General features: G+C 30.9%; 1 protein-coding gene and 1 pseudogene across 1 annotated transcript; both read right to left on the reverse strand.

Moving 5' to 3' along the window:
• Window positions 1-7,881: 7,881 nt before the first annotated feature.
• Window positions 7,882-12,780, reverse strand: LOC114719267 (serine carboxypeptidase-like 40). Its single transcript, XM_028904739.1, has 7 exons — window positions 12,375-12,780; window positions 11,036-11,143; window positions 10,332-10,606; window positions 9,293-9,553; window positions 8,986-9,194; window positions 8,511-8,616; window positions 7,882-8,037 (listed from the first exon to the last, which is right to left on the reverse strand). Exons 1-7 carry the CDS (start codon window positions 12,778-12,780, stop codon window positions 7,882-7,884), a joined length of 1,521 nt encoding a protein of 506 aa, XP_028760572.1.
• A 2,689-nt stretch (window positions 12,781-15,469) lies between these two features.
• LOC114719260 (pentatricopeptide repeat-containing protein At2g22070-like) lies at window positions 15,470-19,562 on the reverse strand (annotated as a pseudogene).
• Between the last annotated feature and the right edge of the window lie 1,461 nt (window positions 19,563-21,023).

Genomic DNA, 21,023 nt, shown 5'->3' on the forward strand with positions numbered 1-21,023 from the left:
GGGTGATCTAACAAAATAATATTATCTTCGCTCCTAATTATAAGAGTTAGTTAACTAATTTAAAAAGATTAAAAAAAGAAGTTAAGTTAATTATTTGTAATAAATATATGTTATTTTTCCTAAAATATCCTTATTAATTAAGTGTATTAGTTATAACTATCAAGGAGGACTATCTTGAAAAAAAATATAAATATCACAGATAAAGTAAATTAAAATATTATATTTAAAATCAAAATAAAAATTAAATAAAATTTTATATTAAAGATCGGAAGTAATACCAGTAATTGAGTTGCCATGATATTTTATTTTGTAATGATTAAAAAAAATATAATAATAAATTATACTCTCTCTCAGACCCCCCCCATGTGAAAGTAGATGAGAGTGCGGGGTCCACTTGAGGGTGACTTTTATTTATATTCATCACCGAAACTCCTTTCACTCGTACGAAAACCCTGTTTGAGGCACGTGGCCGCGCTCGATTCATAAATGACTATTTATATGTCAAAACTATGATGTTGCTCTGGTGGGAGGCAAAAAAATTAATATAATTTTTTCTCATTTTATTTTTAATTTATAAATTTTGATTTATTTTGAAGACAAAATAATTCAAGTTTTTATTAGATTATAAAGACTAATATTTTAAGGTAAAAAAATTTAAAAAACTAAAACTTATAGTTTGAAACTTGAAGGATCAAAATTAAAATAAAGATAAACTTAAAAAAAATTAAAGATTATATTAAAAAAAATATTACCTTGTGATTGTGCAGTAAGACGATTTTCTTGTGTTTGTAGTACTTTGTGGATATTATCATATTTAATCTACATATATAAAGGGAAGCCATCGTTGAAGTACATCAAGTTTCATTCAATTTTGAGACTAATATTGGTGTGTTTTTTTCCCTTTTATTAAATCTTTTCATTTTACGCTATTAGTATAATTAGCTTCTGTGTGTGCGGACTAACAATACTAACAGATCAAAGCTATACAAGGGTGCTAACAAAAAAAATTAAAAGATTTAATAAGAAAAGAAACTCACATAAATACCAAATTAAAAATTTTAAAAAAATACAGGTAACTCAAGAATATTTTCCTTAAAATATTTATAAGTTGGGCCAAAAAAGGGTAAAGATGCATATTTACTTTAATTTTATTTCTTAGATGTATCCAACGTCTTGATTTTTTTGAAGATGCAATTTTATCTAAAAATCAATGGTAAAATTAAAAAAAAAAAGTATGGGTAAAATTGCAAGCTAAGCGTGCGTTTGGAATGCTATTGGGAGAGGTAAAGGTGCATAGAAAACTAAGAGAAGTGTGAAACCTAAGTAATTGACTTATTTAATGGTGATGCATTGTTTGGATTCGAGTAAGAAGACGTGTTTTGGAAAAAAAAGTCATGGAGAAGCAAAAAGCCCGAAATTTATAGCTTTTGAGACTGATGGAGAGGGAGAGAAATAATGACTAATGAGGTGAAAGAAAAGAATTTTGAAGTGAGTCCTACTTTAATAAAAATAATAATAAAAGAATTAAGATGTATCCTCCAACACTCTAAAATATTTTTAAAGTGTATTTAGTACTTTAAAATGTTTTTTATTGCAAATTTACGAGTAAAAATTTTGGGTGTTGGATGCACCAAAAAATAATTCAGAATATTAGATGTACTCAAAAAATAGTTTAGGATGTTGGATACACCAAAATATAATTTAGGGTTCTAGACGCATATAAAAAAATTTCAGCACCCTAAAATATTTTTTAGTGCAATTTTATACTTAGTAATTTTGTGTGTTGGATGCAAAGAAAGTATCCTTAACAAAAAAATTAAATAATAAAATTTAGAGAAAATTGGGAAAAGGTTTTCATGGTTTTTTTTAATAGTTATTTTACATATAAATTTATTTTTTATTACTCATCCAAACAAGTTTCAATTTGGCAAACGAACTAACTTTTACAAAAAAAATCAATCCAAACATACACTAACTAACTTCTATCCTTACTGACTTTTGCAAAAGTCAGATGAATTAAAAGTTAATTTTACCACCACTAATCTAAACACACCCTAAAAAGATTGGGATATTGGGTGCATTTGAGAAATAAGCTCAGGGATAAATTTACAAAAGGTTAAGGTGCAAATTTGTCTTAAAATTTTGCACCCAAAAGTGTTGTTTACTCGAAAGCTTTTTAGATGCAAATTTATCCAAAAATTTAAAATCGTAATAATATTACCCTTTATTATTAAAATAACTAATGTTAAACATTAAAATAATGACGTTACCTATTAACATTTTTAACCGTACGAAACAATATTGTTGTGATTATAAACTTTTGAAACAAATTTGCACCTTAAAAAATTTCTAATGTTCAGAACTCTTAAGTGAAAACTTTTCAAGAAAATTTGCACCTTAATCCATTTGCCTAACTTATATATACATGCAAGGATGTATACGTACGTACATATATATAAAATACGGAATTAGCACAAACACAAGTGAAAAAGCTTTTAATAATACAATTTTTTATTAGTATTATTTAAAAATATTATTTACCACAAAAAGTGTTAATGAAAAAAAGGACTCATTAAGATTAAAGTTTTTTTTTGTGAGAAAAAGAGGTTATATAAAAGGGAATAAATAGAGGCCATTTTTCAGCAAATGTTCCCTTTTATCGGTTTTATGCATTTACTTGCCTGAGCCTAGAACTCAAAAAGACAGCCCCATATGCGAACCACCGTATGCCCAAAATCTCTCTTAAAAGACAATATACTAGAAAACTAGAACCAAACAAATTTACATGACCATCCTACTTACAATCAGGTAAAACTAGCCTTCATTCCCTTTCAAAAAAGAAATCTACGCACACATAAAATAATCCCATGATTTATGTCTTGTCCAAGCACTTTATAGTAATCTTTTTTTAAAAGATTCCAGCAAAAGTAAGTACAAACATGCTGAATCCAATATTTTAAAATCCGAATCGGATATTGAGTCGAAAAAAATAACGGGTTATAGTTTAACCGACCTGTTAAACCGGTAACATAATAATAAATAAAAATAATATTATATATCTATATGATAATATAGATATGAAATTAAATATCAAATTCTTAAAAAAATTAAGAAAAACTTAAATATCTCAAGTTTACCTCACAACTCACATAATCATTGAAAATAATATACTAAATATATATAACTTTATATTAATCATTTTACATAAAAATAAAATATCAAAATATGCAAATAAATAATACAAATAAAATGACAAATGAGAAATAAAAAAACTTGAAACAAAAAGGTGATCGATGGGTAAATGCGATGTGATGGTGGCTGATATTAAATGATGTTTACTTTTACAGCACTCAAAACAACTTTTTACTTCCACCAATTTTACACCTTCGGCCTAATATTTTCCTTTCAGATTTCAACCTTTCACTTTCAGGCTGTCACAGCAGCTTTCATTTTTCTCATTCATGGCTGTCACAGCTTGCAATGCTGGTGGAATTAAGTGTTTTTAAGGTTGCATTTCTTTTCTCTCCTGTGCTATCTTCATCCTTCTTCTCCTTCGATCTCCTTTTTTTTTTTTCTTTTCTTTTCTTCTTCTTTGATCTAGGGTGATCTCAACTCCAATCTAGGGTTTTTTTCCCCCTTCCCAACCAACCACACATAAGTACATAAACTTAGACTGACCGGTTTTTGCAAAACCATCTGGGTTTCTGGTCTAAACACCGGCTCAAAACAGCTCGAAATAGTTCAAATGGTAAGACGGGCCAATTGTGTGAAACAAACTGGAAGGTGTTCCGGTCACTGGCCGAATCGGTCTAATCGTTTGATTCGGCCCAGTTTTTTAAATCATTCAAGTTTCATGCTAAATATATGAGTTATAAGGATTCAATATTGTTCTTAAATCATCACACATAACCACATCATTATCAAAAGACATATATTCATAGTTTTCACATCAAGAAATTTCTCATCCAAGAAGCAATAGCCCATTCTTGCCTATATTTTATATAATAAGCCACAGCTTTTCATAAGAATATATACAATATTAAAGTTTCATATGTTCAACATTGAATATGTGAAAAGAAATTACATAAATTATCCCATTACCATTTTATATAAACAGTTTCTACTTTCTCTCATGAAGAGAAACTCATAAATTAGTAAATTACTCCTTATAAAAACTCTTAATGTCCAAAAGAACTCAGAAAAGCTTAAATACGATAAAGGAAATCATTTCCAACCCATCTACTCTATAAATTTTACCCTTTTTTTTTTGCCAGCCACTCTGTAAATTTTACTACTTAATTAAGCATGTTCAGAAAATCTCAGCCATATAAACAAAGCCTTTTTTTTTTTTCCCTCCTGCCATCAAATCAAGTCTTATTAATGAGAAGTTACAATATTAAACGGTAGATAATTGTATCTTTCTTGGAAGAAAAGCCATTCAGCATGTGACGCACAAAGCACCAACCTTGATTATTTCACCCATCTCGATGCATGTCCTTTTTTTTTTCTGGTCTTTTGTCACCAACTTATAGCAAATCAGGCTTTCCAAAGATCCAATAATAATCAGCTCCGAAGATTGTTCCCAGATTGTTTTTTGTTGGGTTGGCAGTGAGCTAGTCGTTAGATTTTGATTGGTCCCAAGAAAGAAAGAAATTACGAAATGTAAATCATTACAGGTTTTGATTAATTAATAATAACTAAAAAGGAGATTGGTCCCATTTATTGAATTCATATTATGATGCGTGCTCTCACCTCATTCTTGATTGTTTTCACTTTCATTTTCTCACACCTACTACATTAATTTACAACCCACAACCACATCGTTTGAAAAAAAATCCTAGTTAAAAAGATCTCTAATACTCCTCCGGTCCTAATTATAAGACCCTATTGACTTATTTGAGGAGATTAAGGAAGTAAGTTAAGTTGGTTATTTATAATAAATAAGTGTTGTTATTCCTAAAATATCCTTGCTAATTAAGTATATTGGCTAAAACTATCATTATTAGAAGGATTATCTTGGAAAAAAATGCATAAATATAAGAGAGAAAATGGATTGGGTCTTATAATTAGGACCAAATAAAAAGTCAAATTGGGTCTTATAATAAGGACCGGAGGAGTTTAGTTAAAGGATCTCAAATCGTTCAAATTGCTAAAAATCTCACTATTATAAAACTTATTACTCAAAGTATACTCCTCTGATCCTATTTATAGAATAGAGAAAGAAACTTTTTTTTATCCTATTTATAAGACATTTAGAGAAATTTTTATATGGATATACAATTTTATCTTTTATTTATTATTGTGTTGACTTTGTCTATATAAGGTATAATGTATATTAAATAGGTATAAAATTAAAAATTATTAAATTTAAATAACAATTATAAAGTTTAAAGTCTTTCTTGGTTTGTGAAACATAAGATATCTTCACCTACATGAAAATGTTTTTTATTTTGTATATAATCAAAAATAGGTTGCATATAGTTAAAAAATAATTACACCTGTCAAAGAAAATTGCAACTAAGTTCTTAAACAAATTTTAAGTGTGTCTGGACAATAAATTTTGTAATAGGATCAATCAATTTTCCCCTTAAAATCACTGATACTGATACTTTTTTCCCAAAGAAATATCATATCAAATCGTCACAAGAGTCATAAACAAAAGCAGTTCGAATAATTTCTTGTGTCTTTGCCCACTCCAATATCCTTTCACAATCTTCTTGTCTTGTGCAAGAAAAGTCGGGTGATGCAACACGTGGCGATTTCCTGAACAGCGTCGAGGGAGTCTTTGTGAATTCACCTGCTTTCAATTCCATTTTATATATAATATCTCAATTTAATATATCTTTTATATTTATTTATTTTTTTAAAATAATTTTTTATAAAGAGTGTATATATTAAAGATTTTATCAGAATAATAATTTTAGCTAATACATATGATTAGTAAGGATATTCTATAAAGATAACACTTATTTATTACAAATAATTAACTTAATAAACTTTTTTAATCTACTCAAATTAATTAACTAGTTCTTATATTAAAGACTGAAGGTAATTATCTAAAATGAATCGAATTATTTATTGGTTATAAATAATAATTTTCTAATTCTATTTATAAGTTGTTTCACCAAAATTGAAAAAACCACCTTAAAATTTCACAACTTTTTAAATTTATTCTTTTTTATATACATACTTTTAAAAAAAATGATAATCTACATCATCATAATAATAATAATAAATAAAAGATAAAATAACATTTTTGGGTCACTAGTTAGAAATATGACTTTACAAATTTAGACAGAAGAGAATTCAAATCTCGACGCAAGTCTCGATATTTTTCTACGGATATATTGATATTTATTGATTATTGATTGGTTTAGTCCAACGTGATTAACCTAAATAACTGTATTTTATGTGACTTGTCATCATTTTTTTTTTTAAAGAAAACTATTGTATTGGTTTGAAGGAGGAAGTTAAAAGGAAAAGGCATTTTGAAACAAACGTGAGACACATCCGATTTCTCTCCGTTTTTTTTTTTTTGAAACATCCGATTTCTCTCCGTTTTTTTTTTGAAACATCCGATTTCTCTCCGTTTTTTTCTTTCGAAATATCTCTTTAGTCTGTTTAAATTATTATTTCGATTAAATAAAAAGCCAAGAAGCGTTAACTATAATAGTAAGTAATAAGTAATTAGAAATAGGGCAGATTCATTTTCAAAACTTTTAATAATGACAAAAACAAAGTGGGTTATAAACCAGTGGACTTTTAACTTCAATTTTCTATTAACCGTCCATATTACAAACCCGACCTTTTGTTCAAAAAAAGGTTTAACCAGGTTTGCTTAACAGACTTATCCATTTTGAGATCTAAGTTAGCATGTAATGCAACAAGTATTAGAGAATACTACCTGCAACCCTTAATATGAAAAAGTTAGACAATTAATTTTTTAAATATTAAAAAAATTTAGTTAAGTTAGTTATTTATAACAAATAAGTGATGTTTTCCATAAAACACTATGTTAATCATGTGCATTAAAATGAAAACATTTTAATGTGTAATCATAATGGAGACTACTTAAAAAAAAAATGAATAAATATAGGAGACAAAGTTAATTAGTGTTTTATATTTAAGAACAAATTAAATTTTTAACTAGATCTTATATTTAAAACCAAAATAGTCGAATTTTACAAAATAATTCACTAAGTTAATGGCATGCATCCTCTATAACAACATATTTAATAATGATTATTTAATAAATAATTTTTAATTTTTTTTCTCTTTCTTATTTGATTAAGGGTTTTTCATTTCGAAACCTAAAGTGCAGAGAGTTTTCATTTCTCCCCACAAGTGGATTTTAAGGGGGTGTTTGGCAAAACCAAAACCACGGTTTCAGAAGCACTTTTTCGTAAAACGAGATAACCTTCTCCACATATTTACTTCATAATCCGTAAAAATACTTCTGAAACCATGGTTTGGTTTTTGTCCAAACACCCTTAGTGTTATTTCTTCTTTTCTTTTTCAACCTTTCATATAGAAGCCAGTAAGCCACTTATAATATACTCAGTTCTTGGGCAAGAAGGAGTAAACTGACTGCCTCTGTGGACTTCTATTTCGCTTCATTTTGACAGGAGTTCCATTTATATTGGGCTTGTTGGGCTTTAATCCACTAGAGAACACATGCCATTGGTTAATTATCACATCGGTACTAATTAATTAATAGAGAAAATCACACACTTATTACATTATATGATTAAAAACAAACCTAATAATTAACCAAAAGAATTAATTTTTTAAAAAACTACCAAGTTCTATTATTGAAGAAGAAATAAGTAACAAAGGGAATTAACAATACTAATAATATAAAATAGGTAGGTAAATAACTAATTAATATCTGGTAGTATCAGGAAGAGGAGTGCCATCTAAGAAGTGTCTGAACAATGAAAGGGATCTTGCTGCCTGGTAGCTTGGCACTTGATGCCCTGCGTTCCTCACTGTTGCAAATGTTAAATCTCCCTTGTACACTTGGGTGTACCCTCCAACCTACAATTTTATATTTTTAATTTCCAAAAAAATAGTTTATTAATTTAATTATTCAATAATATAATATGCGTGTGTATATGCCGCTTTGGTTCTTAATATAAGTCATTTGCAACATGTTGTTCTCATATATCAAAGAATGCATTAAATTGACAAAATTTTCCAATTTTACTCTTATTTGAGTTCTTACCCTCTCTTTACATTTTCAAATCATTCACATATCTTTTCCTTCTTTCTGTTTTTTTAATGAGAATTAACTAAAGGTAAAATTAGAAAAAAAATTGACTTAAGTCAAGTTTTCAAAAAAAATATTTTATTAAAAGTATCCTTAATCAAGTTAAAAAAATAAAAAATATATATAAGTTCTTTTGTCAGCCTGACTTTTACCATTTATAAATTGTATTTTTAAAATGAGTAATAAATAATTTATTAAATTTCAGAAAGGAGTTATAAATGAGTTGCTGGGAATTACGTACCTGTCCATTGAAGTACCAAGGATGCCATGGAGTGTTGACTTTCATATTCATAGAGTTGAGAGAGTATTGTGTTGAAGTCACTGGCACTCTTCCATCTGTGTCTCCACTGTTTTTAACATTCACATTTTTAATTAAACTCTAAAATCCTTAAGTGTGAACAAATTAAAGATGAAGAATATAATATACTACATTCGATATATACTTCTTATAAAAGCTAGTTATACATTGAGTTTGCAGGTCCTAAACATAAAACCTCAATCAATTTTGTCCTTGAATTTATAATATTTTTTTAAAATATCCCTATTGATTATAAGGAGTTACTACCAAGAGATAGTTCCAATACACATGGTTAAATAGGGTAATTTAGGAAAATCAACACATATTTGTTATAATTAATCAACTTAACTAATTTTTTTAATATCTTTAAATTAGTTATCTAACTCATGTATTAGGATTGGAAGCAGTATTAAAGTACCTGAAAATCCAAACCCTAATTCCATGGTCCATGAGTTGACGTAGGATTGGAAGAGTGGAAGAAGGGCTATCATGCCAACCTGAAATCACATCACTGCAAGGTGCCCACTCGTACTTCACCTTTGTCACATTTGCATGAAGTGCCTCTTGAACTTCTTCTTTATTCATATACGCTATCACATAATATTCATTACATGCGTCCAAAACAATCTGCCAAATGAAAAAACATAGTTTTCAGGTTTTGATTGAATCATATGAATGAATGGATGAATATATATATATATATATATATATATATCTTGTCTTACAGAAGTGGGGTTGGGAGTGGCTGTGAGATTAGGGTTGTTGCAGATAGGGGCATAGATGTTGTAGATATCAATATAGTAAGAATCTCTGTCTACTTCCTCCAAAGCTTCATTGCACTGTTTAGGTTGATTTTGGGCATTTGCAGAGAAATCACAGAATTTGTCAATTGTTGAAACTGTTGAATCCGACATTATCGCATGACTTCCTAGGAAATCGTACATTCCCTTATCATCTGTCTCATCATTTATCGCTGCGTTCCCTATCTGCAATAATACGTATATCGTCATATTATCTTCAACTTCAAATCTTCAATACCCTATTTTCCTTTTGCTCAGTAAGTATGATATAAAATCTCTACAAGAGAAGTCACATTATATTATTCATCGTTTATGAGTAGTATGCGCACACAATTCATGTCAGACTTTGTACAATACCCAAGAAAACGTGTGTGTAGTTTAAGGCTCAAAGTTTCTGTAGCATTTTCTTAATTTGTCAGAATGAAAACTAAAATCATTCCTTAATTACATCAAGAGTGTTTAGATTAACTTTTTAGAAATCATTTTACTGTATACAAATTAAGCATGTAAGACGAGTTTTGTCTTGACTTGTATAAAAGCACTTTCTTTTTAAGTGATTGTAGGGTGTTGCCAAACTCCCAAGTTTTGATATCCGATTTCAGCACATAAGAGCTTCACTGTTAAAAAAAATAAAGCTCAATTTCCAGGTTATCAGATTTCAACTCCATTACATAAAGCACCAAAGATTTGTTCCTATTTAGAGTCTTCACAGTTTTCATTTCTCGTTTCTTAACGTGTAATTCATAGTTTTAAATATGGATACAATTTTTTTTTTTAAATTTTCAAACAAACTTAACGACTTAACCACATCTCCATGATTCTGATAAAGTGCGTGGTTACAGGTGCTTTATAACAAAGGGAATCATCGCTTTCACTCTTGTCAAAATCCAGTTCACTGGACTGAGATGTTACAACTAGAACATAAGTAACAATTAATTATTAGAAGACATATATAGACACATACCATGATTCCTTTAAGGTTGATGATGGTGTTGTTGGCTTTGATGTTATGTTGGAGAATAGTTTGAGCAAGTTGAGGAACATAGTGGCCAGCGTAGCTTTCTCCAGTGATGTAGAAATCTCTGTTCTTGTATTCAGGAAACCTCTCCAACCAATTCAACAAGAAGATATAATTATCTGAAGCTGTTCTTTGGTCGCCATTGTTTTCATAATCTGATGTTTTGTTTGAATATGAAAATCCCACTCCAGCTGGTGACTCCAAGAACAATACATTTGCAGCTTCATACAAATTATTCAAAACCACAAACCAAGCTAATTAATTACAAAACTAAAATAATTTAAATTCTTAGGGCTCATTTGGCACTGTGATCAGATATTATTCAAAAAACATCTTTTCAATCGTGATTTGCAGAATACAAAATAAGTATGTGAGGGAAGATTTTGGCAAAATTGATTGAAAGCCACACCTATACTTATTCTTTTTTTGTCTAATTTATAAATACTTATCATAAGCAGCTCCAAACAGGCCCTGTCAAATTGAATTTTGATATATGGGCATTATGACAAAATTAACGAAAACCACACCTCTACTTATTCTTTTTTTTCCCTAATTTATAAAATAAAATGAAATTTCATAATTAATTGTTTGGTTTTAAAATATGAAGCCATCTTTGGAAATAAAAATAAATTAGAGAGGTAGGCAGGTACCATGGTTCCATGAATATCTGTTTTTGAAAAGGGTTTTGCCATCACTGTTGACTCTGAAGGGTCCAAGTTCTTGCATGGCTCCATAAGCAAGAGATGAACATCCAGGCCCTGATTTAAAAAAGAAAAAAAAAGTTAACTTTTCTCATTTAACATGAACGATAAAACTTATATCAGCATGCATATATAGGATATATATATATATAGAAATATATATCAAAATTTTCTAAGTCTTTGTTATTGTTTTGCTATCTATATACTTAGAACAACTCTGATCCACATGTAATAGTAATAATAGTAATAATGCTGATTAATAAAAAAATAATAGCAATGTTTAATTATGACTTATATTCTGTTATATATTTGCAACTATAATAACAACATGCACGCCAAGAAATCCTCCATGAGTGAATTATGGGATCGCAAATCATGAAAATATAATTATTTATTTGAATTTATTTAGAGTTAATCAATTTAAGCATATCCAAATGAAAACTGTTATTTTTATATTAAAGATAATAAGTTACAGAAAAAGAGGTTATTCAGCAGGATATCCTTACCAAAAATATTAAAAACTATATATTTTTCAGGCTGGAAATATGCAAGTACCAATCCACGACAAATGGAGAAAAATAATTGCAAAATTAATACATTCTTTTTTTAGAAAATTTTTAATTACATGATGAGAAACAATATATTATTTTCCATATATATGCTATAAGATTAATCACAATTATTCATGTTTAGTGACACAGCTAGCATATATAATTATCCAATATAAGATGATGCCAACAATATAATGTATATACAGTTTTGATGTGGCCAGGTTCTGAAACACTTTTTATGGCATTCTCAATTAAATGCTACTCATCCCAAATTTAAATGTTGGGTAACCCTTCGTTTGTAACTTGTAATTTGTAACTTGGAAAGCATAAGTGGAATTTTTGAAATCATAAATAAAATAATAGCTTACTATTATAATTATTGAAAAGAATTTTAATTTTTAAATTTAATTCCCAGTCTTTCTAAAATGTTCATACAAAAAAATTAACAAATATTTCATTTACAAGATTTGATAACAAGAAGCAATGAACATGAGAGCAAATTGTTATACTAAACCCTAAAAAGCCCTAAAATGTTTTAAACAGTCTTCATATATACAAACGGCATTAAAAAGATGCATTACTTTCTGTTTCCATCTAACTGGCCATAATCACAAAACAGGAAAACATTGTACAGATCAAACAAGAACATAAATCAAACAATGAAAAAGAAATACAATGAAATAAATATTATCAAAATTAGGGTTTAATTTTATGACATTTCTAATAATATATATTACCTCCATTAAGCCAGAGAACGAGAGGCAAATTCTGCTTATTTCTAAAAGCTTCTGTGAAATAATAATAAAAGGCTCGTCCTGCTTCTTCATTCACAGTCACATACCCTCCATACTGAGAAAACCTAGCAGGAGGTTGACCTGGGAGTTTCTGGATTCTATCTTTCTCCTTCAACCCTTTTTGATCTTTATTAACATGAACTTCAAAATCAATATCTTCTGCTTCAAAAAGGCTCTTATCAATTCCTGAAATGTTATTATCATTTTGGCCTCTCAAATACTTCAGCTTCTGAAACCTGTCTTGGGTTTTTGCTTGCTGGTTTCCATGGAAACCAGAGGCCACAGAAACTGAAAGAACAAGAAGAAGAAGAAGACGACGACGATGGTGATGGCTTTGTTTGAAGAACATGATATGACTGTTTTGTTTCTGAGAGAAAGAAAGAAAGTGTGAGAGAAGTGGATGAGAATAAAGATGTATATATAGAAGAGATAATAATTATATTTGTTAGAGGTTTAATGGTGTTTTAAACCTACCATACTACTGAGACGTACGTTAAGATCTGTTTCATTTTTTTAATTTAATATGTGAAGTAAATTGAATTTTATGAAGTCAGCATATTATGTTGATTAATAAGATATCATAAGTAGGAGAAAAAACCTGAATTTGTTACGCACCACATTGAAGTTTTCAAATCAATGAACAATCTTTAAAACCCTATGCAATTTTGATATTCTTACATTATGTATGCATGTATGTATTAAGTATTGAAAATTAAAAATAAAAGCATATGGAACCTGGGAAAATATATGCAGAAATTTTGAATAAAGAATGAAAAGAATAAAATAATACTATTTGAAACTGTATTTTTAATTCATAACTTATACATATAAAGTATATTGTTTCTAAGCAGATGAGAATTAGCTGTAGCCTATATATGTTAAAAGAGAATAATTGTTAAAGATCTGATAGTGTTTGAAAGCAAAGCATATGGGACCGTACGTTAAGATTTATTTCATTTTTAATTTAATAAAGATAATTAATATCTTTAACTATTTGCCATTTGGTGAACTACAATATCAATTGCACGACATTGAAGATTTCAAATCAATGAAAAATTGGGGAGAAATATACCTTAACTTTTTTCAAAAAAATTATAATCTTAATTATTACCCCACTTTTAATTTCACCCTTACTATAATTTAATTTCGACATTTTTTTGCCAGACATTTCCACGGATTTCACTCAAGATGAATAATACTCTTTTGGTCCTTAATATAATACCTATTTAACTAATTTGATTATATTAAAGAAGTTAGGTAAGTTAGTTTATTATAAGAAATATGACATGTTTTTCCTAAAACTCCATAATTATCTTCCTTAATATCCCATCTCCCTCTTCTACTTGATTATGGTTAAGAGAATATTTATAAGGGTAATTTAGGAAAAATTGATAAATATGAGAAATAGATCTTATATTTAGGATCAAAATCAACTCAATAATTAGGTTCTATATTAAGAATCGGAGGAGTAATAAGTTTGCTATGTATTTTATATTTAATTATTTATATATCAAGGATGAACTCCTGTTGCAGGTTATTGAATATGATTGAGACAATGAAAAATGCCAACTTAGTATATTAGTATATAATCGTGTTAATATAGGTCGACTAACTAGATATGTTTTCATTTTAATGATAACTAATAATAATATGGTTTATTATAGATTTTATGTTTTATATTTCTATGTACAAGTTAATTATATATATAGACAAAGGTTAATAAACGTTCACTGGGTTTTATGAATAGGGATCAACATAAAATTTTGTAAACTGTATATATTTAATTATTACTTTTTTAATCATAGAGATTAAACTGAAAATTGAATCAAATCATTAAGCTTCTTCTAAAAGGAAATTTAAATATATGAAAATTAAATTTCTCGTTTCTTGAGATGGTCTTATAGACTTGATCAACAAAAGAATGGAATTAATTAAGTTGGGTGGCTATAATTAGCAGCATGGACAATAGGAAGCGTCTCGGAGGGTTCCTCATTGCAATTTTTGTTGACTACTAAAAATATTCTAATGCTTGAAAATCGCAAACCAAACAGAAATAACTAATTATGCTACAATATCGTTCTTTCATAAATTAAGAATTAGTTCGTGTGTGTCGTATATAGTTTTTTTTCTTCAAACTATTCTATTAACAAATCATTAATATCGTCTCAAACCATCGCATTAAAAAAAAAGGGATTTTAAGTTATATAAATTAAAATAATACTTTTTAATTATGATGTGGTATAATATTCTGATTTGAAGTGAAAACTGATTATAGTGTAACACCTTCCCTTGTTAATGTTAGCTCTGCCACTTGTCACGGTGGCTTAGTTGTTAATGTTAGCACCATCATTCATTGATGGTGATGCACATGATAGGAAAATGAACAATTAATTGTAAGTTATTAAATCGCAACGCCATGAAAAATACAAACCCAAACATATTTGACAAACTAGTGTAAAGTTTGAGATAGTATCATACAAAATCTATGGGAAAATTTTTTGATGTAAAGGTATGATAGAATCTCATTTGCTTAAATAATATATCACCTCAGTTCCTAATTATAAGAGCTAATTAACTAATTTAAGGAGATTAAGAAAAGAAGTTAAGTTAGTTATCTATAATACATGTGTTGTCCTTTCTAAAATATCCTTGCTAATCAAGTGTATTGGCTAAAACTATCATTGTTAGAATGACTATTTTGGAAAAAAAATACATAAATATTAGAGACAACGTGAATTGAGGTCTTATATTTATGACCAAAATAAAAATCAAACAAGATCTTATATTAAAAACCGAAGGTAATATTTTGCATATAATGCCGTCATAATATAATAGTCTTCTATTAAGTTAGTTGTCACTTGTGCTTCCTTGCTTATCAATGGTTGTATTTTAACTAATCAATGAATGTATTCTCATTTGTTATTTTCCTATTGCTAACAATATCATACAAAATTTTGTTCAAACCTTGAAAAACGTAATATAAATTTATACGTCATGCTATAACATATAATATATAATTTCCTTGGAAGCGCCATAAATCTCATTGCAACCTCATAGCTTCACTCAAGGATTTAATTTCATTCATAAATAACAACAAGAAGAACAATGTACATTTGCTTGCAAATAAGATACAGATGAGATCATTACTAGTTACCAAAGAGACCATTTCCAAGTTAGGCATAGTAGTTACATTATAAAACATATTTTCACTTTTATAATTTGCACATCTATCTTTTTAGGTTGCCCATGTAACTTGCTCATTAATATCTTCCTCTTCCTCAATATACTTTTCCAAGTTTGTACCATCGTCTCGTGGAAGCATGACAGATCAGCTTAATTCTCTTCACAAACCATCTTGAAAAGTACTGCACAACAAAAAGTTAAGAATTATGCTTCTTAGAATGAGTACACTAAAACAAGCTTGAAACTAGATTAAACATTTGACAATTACTTATTGCAAGATACTTGTTCACACTAACAATAAATAATGAACAAACGATTGCTTAACATTCTCTACAACTATGATCCCCAACAACAACTCTTACCTTCTTATTATGTGACACGTGACTGGAAGGTTTCACCGTAGAATGGACACCACACACAATAATTTGACACTGATGATCGAAATACCTGATAGGGGCTACCAGCAATAGCTTCAACAACTACTAAACAGCCAGCATATCCCACAGCATGTCAACATCTAATTTATATGAAACATGGGGGAAAAAAAAGGGAAATCCGAAAAGAAAAGAAATTTTTTTGTTTAAGTGTACAAGTGAAAATCCAGTTGAATCAATTTCGTCTCTTCGTTTTGAAAAGTAAGAGAGAAAAGACAAAATCTAAGATAGAGATAGTCCTTGTTAAACGCTTAAACCCATATAGACTAGAAAATATTATCAGAACAACTTCTACAAAAATCTAAGCTAGAAAACCAAATTGCAGATATAGGACGATAACTGCAGCATTCATATAAATTTAAGATATGCAAATAGCAATCGGTAGAGGATTATGCAGGGAAGAGAAAAAGAACTGCATAGGTTTCAGAAAATGAGAGAAAGAGAAAGAGGCAAACATGCCTTTATAGTTGAAACCGTTTGCTTGCAAAAAGCGTTGTCACAACCGAGAAATTCATCAGAGAATACAAGGCGGTAGCATCAGAGCTAATAAAAGACCCATCCATAGTTAGGGATTAATGGAGATGAAGGTTTATGAAGCTTACCTCATGCTTAGAAGCCATTTTCTACAACTTACAAGGAGGATAAGGAGAAGCCATGAGAGCCCTTGTTCTTCGTTTTCTTCCTCTCACTCTTTGATTGGGTTTTCCTACAGATTCGTTGGATAGAGAAATCATTGCATATAAATAACTTAATACACACGCGCGCGCGCACACAAAATAAGCCGGAGAGGGCAGTAGAAAAAGTAAGGAAAAAAGGGCATGAGTTTAATAATCAAAAGTTTATATCAAGACTCAAGAGGAAGACAAGAAAGGAACAGAGAGATATGAGCAAGAGGCAATAATAATCCTCATGCAACGGATACCCAAACATACTCTTAATATGATAACATATTCACATAATCCCCATGCAACGAATATTCAAACATACTCTGAGATCATAACATATTGGCATCAAATTTTCCTTTTTCTCATTTGGAGCAGTTTCCCAAGTAATAAGAATTGTGCTTGTCAAATTTACCCCAGCTAATAAAATATTTTGATTATCCCCCCCCCCAATCTAAAATAGTTTAATTTTTAAAATTTTAAATATAAATTTCTATATATATTTAAATGCCATGTACCTTGAAAATGTTAGCCTTCTAATTTATATTTCGATCGCACCCACGATAATCTCCACAAAATGAACCCCCGTCCTTAAAAAGATAAAACGTTTGCATGTCTAACAATTTCCCATTGCCCATTGTAGAAGAGAAGTATACCTGATAAAATTATAACAATAAGGAACATATCATCTGGAGGCTCTCCCGATTCCAATTGGTGAATTAAGGGCAGAGTTAATGACTCCAAAGACAAACTGCGAGTGTTTCACGGTGATGACCAATAAGTACTTCCCTTGTTCCTCATCTATATCCTGCATGACCAATCAGACACAAGGGATTATACCAATTTCTTTAATCTTCCAATTAAAGAATCCCCACATGAGAGAGAGGGAGAGTCCATCCTTGTATTCTGTGGGGACCTATCTCGGATGACAAAGGTGTGGCTTTGATCCTCTAGCTACAACCAAGATTGACCAGGATGCTTCTTGACACCTCTATGATGCATTAAACTCCTTACCCTAGCAACCTCATCCCATCCACGGTTATCAGCACACATATTTGACGACAAAATAAAAGCTCCTGTATCAAAAGGTGCAACTTGAAGTAGGATCTCAGAAACCCACTTTCCCATTTCAACGTTTTTATGAAGTTGGCAAGAAGATAAAAGAGATTTCCATACAGAACTGAGGTGAGAGATATCATGTTCAAAGATAAACTTCTTAGCCTCAAGTAAGCACCCTGCTCGACCATAAAGATCAACCATACAAGTTAAGTGTTCGGGTCCTGGGTCAATGCAATAAACATCTTTCATCATCTCAAAATATCTACGTCCTTCTTCAAGCAGGCCTTTGTGGCTGCATGCATTTAAAACCCCTAAGAAGGTAACCTCATTCGGGGTAATATCCAAATTCATCATTTCTTCAAAAAGACAAATCGCCTGCCTCCCTTTGCCATGCAATGCATAACCAAACATCATTGAGGTCCACAAAACAACACTTGGATCATTGATTTGTTTGAAAATCATAATAGCATCAACCAACCTTCCAGATTTAGAATACATATCAATTAGAGATGAACCCACGTAAGCATCTATTCCATGTCCAACTTTCTGAATGTAGGTGTGAATCTGCAGACCAACATCCAGAATTCCGATGCTGGAACAAGCAGAAATAACACTTGTGATGGTCCTAATGTCAACTGTAACTAGTTCGCGAACCATAATCTTAAATAATTTTAAACCTTCTGCATAATTGCCATTAGAAACACAGCCAGAAACCATTGAACTCCATGAAACCATTTCAGCCACCGGTTCATTGCAAGAAACTTTAGACATTTGTGATTTTAGAAAATTCAAGGGTATTTCTCTGAGGATTAGAGATGCTTTATCCATTCTTGAACATTTGCAATACATTTCTACAAGTGAACTCCTTATAAAACCATCTCCATTAATACCAAATTTTAAAACACGCCCATGAAGTTGTCTACCCAGCTGCAAAAGGAATAAGGAAGAAGCCAACGTAAGAGCTATAGAGAAAGTGACTGCAGAGAATTGAATTCCACTATCCACCATATAATGAAGTTGTTCCAACGCATATCTTTTATAACCACATTGCATCAGTCCATCTATGACTGTATTCCAACTTACAACATCCTTGTAAGGAAAATTTCTGAATAAGTTGAGAGATTTCTCCACATCTCCAGTTTGCATATATGCACCAATCATTATATTCCGTGACACAACATCTCTCTCTTCCATCAAATTGAATAATTTGTTTGCATATTGAAAATCTCTGCATTTCAAATAAAAATCAAGCATAGTATTATGCAGCACAACATCTCCATCAATGCCATTTAGCAGCATCCATGCATGGATTGCCTTGCCGAGCCAGAGATTGTTTCCAATGGAGCAACACTTGAAGATACTGGATAATGTATACTGATTTGGAGCTATAGATGCTACCAGCATATCTCTGAAAAGGGTAAATACCATAAGGGAAGAGCCCAATCGAGCATAACCTGATATGAGAATGGACCATGTTTGGGTGTCTTTGAGGAGAATTTCATCAAACAGCTTATGAGCGCTATCCAAATTGTTGGATTTAAGATAAAGAGTCAAAAGAAAATTGGCTGACTGAGAAGCTTGAAGAGAAGCATTCCTGACAGCCACAGCATGAAGAGCATCAACTGGCGGTGCATTGGCAAAGTGGGGGAGGGACAATGAGTGGTGCCAACAGGACAGAGATGATGGAGTAATTAGATGCTTGAAAGAGGAAAGAAAAAGTGAACGAGAAACCATACATAGCAATATCATTCTCATTTCACAGTGGCCAATACCTCACTCACCTCACTCCATTCTAGACCACTGAAGGCATCTACATCCATAATAAGCAATGGCTTCCATGTGAAGGCATGAGAAAAATGCCACCATACAAAACTTCATGTCATATGCAGGACCTGCAATCTGAACAAGAAAAACTGCTCAAAAGCTACAAATAGTCACAAAAATAAAGAGGTTAACTAAAAGGAGTGTCATATCAGTGGATATCATAAAAACAGTAAAGCATTGCCAATAAAACAACTGATAATGGTTGTTCAAAGGTTCGTTTATTAAACATGACAAAAAAATGAAAAATACCAGTAAATAAAAGAAATTTACAATTTTTCAGAAATTATGAAGAACGTGCATGTCTCTATAATTTTATCTGTAGAAAATATGACAACCAAAAGAAGTTTAGCCAGAACAAGCCACTCAGAGAAGGAAACATAGCTAATCACAGAGGCAAATAGCATGACACTAGAGCCAACAGTTTACTGCAGCCAGATGTCTGCATGTAAAACTGTCACTTAAAGACATGCTAAGCAGGCACAATTGATGCATATGATGTATCCCTATAATTAGATGGTTTTCTATATCTAATCTTGGGCTTTTAGCATGAATATGGGGTTGAAGTGTGCTAATTAGGAGTGTGTGCTTAAGAGTTTTGTGAGAATTAATGGATTTATTGATAAAATCAGTGTTAAGTTTTATACTTTCAATTTAACAATCAAGCATCCCAGCAACAACACATCAACTAACACTTGTATGATACAACATCTTGGCACATGAGCACTTCTACTCCCTCCTAAAATTTCGAACAACCTTCCCCCCTCAAATTTGGAACTTCCAGATCCGAACCTTACCCACACAACTTCCACAGTCATCCATTCCAACGGCAACAACAATTATATAGAGATTGAGATTGAGGGATTGGGACGAGGAAGAGATGAGAGGTCGACAGCATCAACTAACTGAGATTCATGAGCTCACGGCCGACCGTGGCATCAAGCAGAGACAGAGCAAGGCGAGCCGCCGCGTGCATGACGTGTGGCGTGCCGACGACAGTAAGAGCAAGGCGCGAGGGCGCCCTGGGAGGTGAGATTGAGGTCTGAGGGGACTGGCGAGAGCGCCGAGAGCCGGAGATGGAGGGCCGAGCCGCTGATGACGCCGAGACACAGAGACACAGAGCCACAGAGCAGAGTCACGATCACGAAGGTGAGTTTGAGAATGAGGGTGCGAGAGCAAGAGTGAGCCTAACCCCATGTTTGGTTGGATTTTTCCGGGGGGAGGGCAAGGAAGTGGAGGGAAAAAAGGAGGAGCGTGTTTGGTTGGGAATTGGAAGGAGGAGAGGAGAGGAAAGCCAAAAATTTTTTTCATTTTTTTCAGAGAAAAGTAATCTGTATTAGTCTCTTTTTTTTATCTGTAATCTGTATTAGTCTGATTAATTTGCCGAAATTATTTTTTTTAATATTTCAATTTTACTCACCCTTCTTTCTATT

The sequence above is a fragment of the Neltuma alba genome, unplaced genomic scaffold, assembly GCF_004799145.2.
Source record: "Neltuma alba isolate B1F8T4 unplaced genomic scaffold, ASM479914v2 tig00011900_pilon, whole genome shotgun sequence".
Lineage (NCBI taxonomy): Eukaryota > Viridiplantae > Streptophyta > Magnoliopsida > Fabales > Fabaceae > Neltuma > Neltuma alba.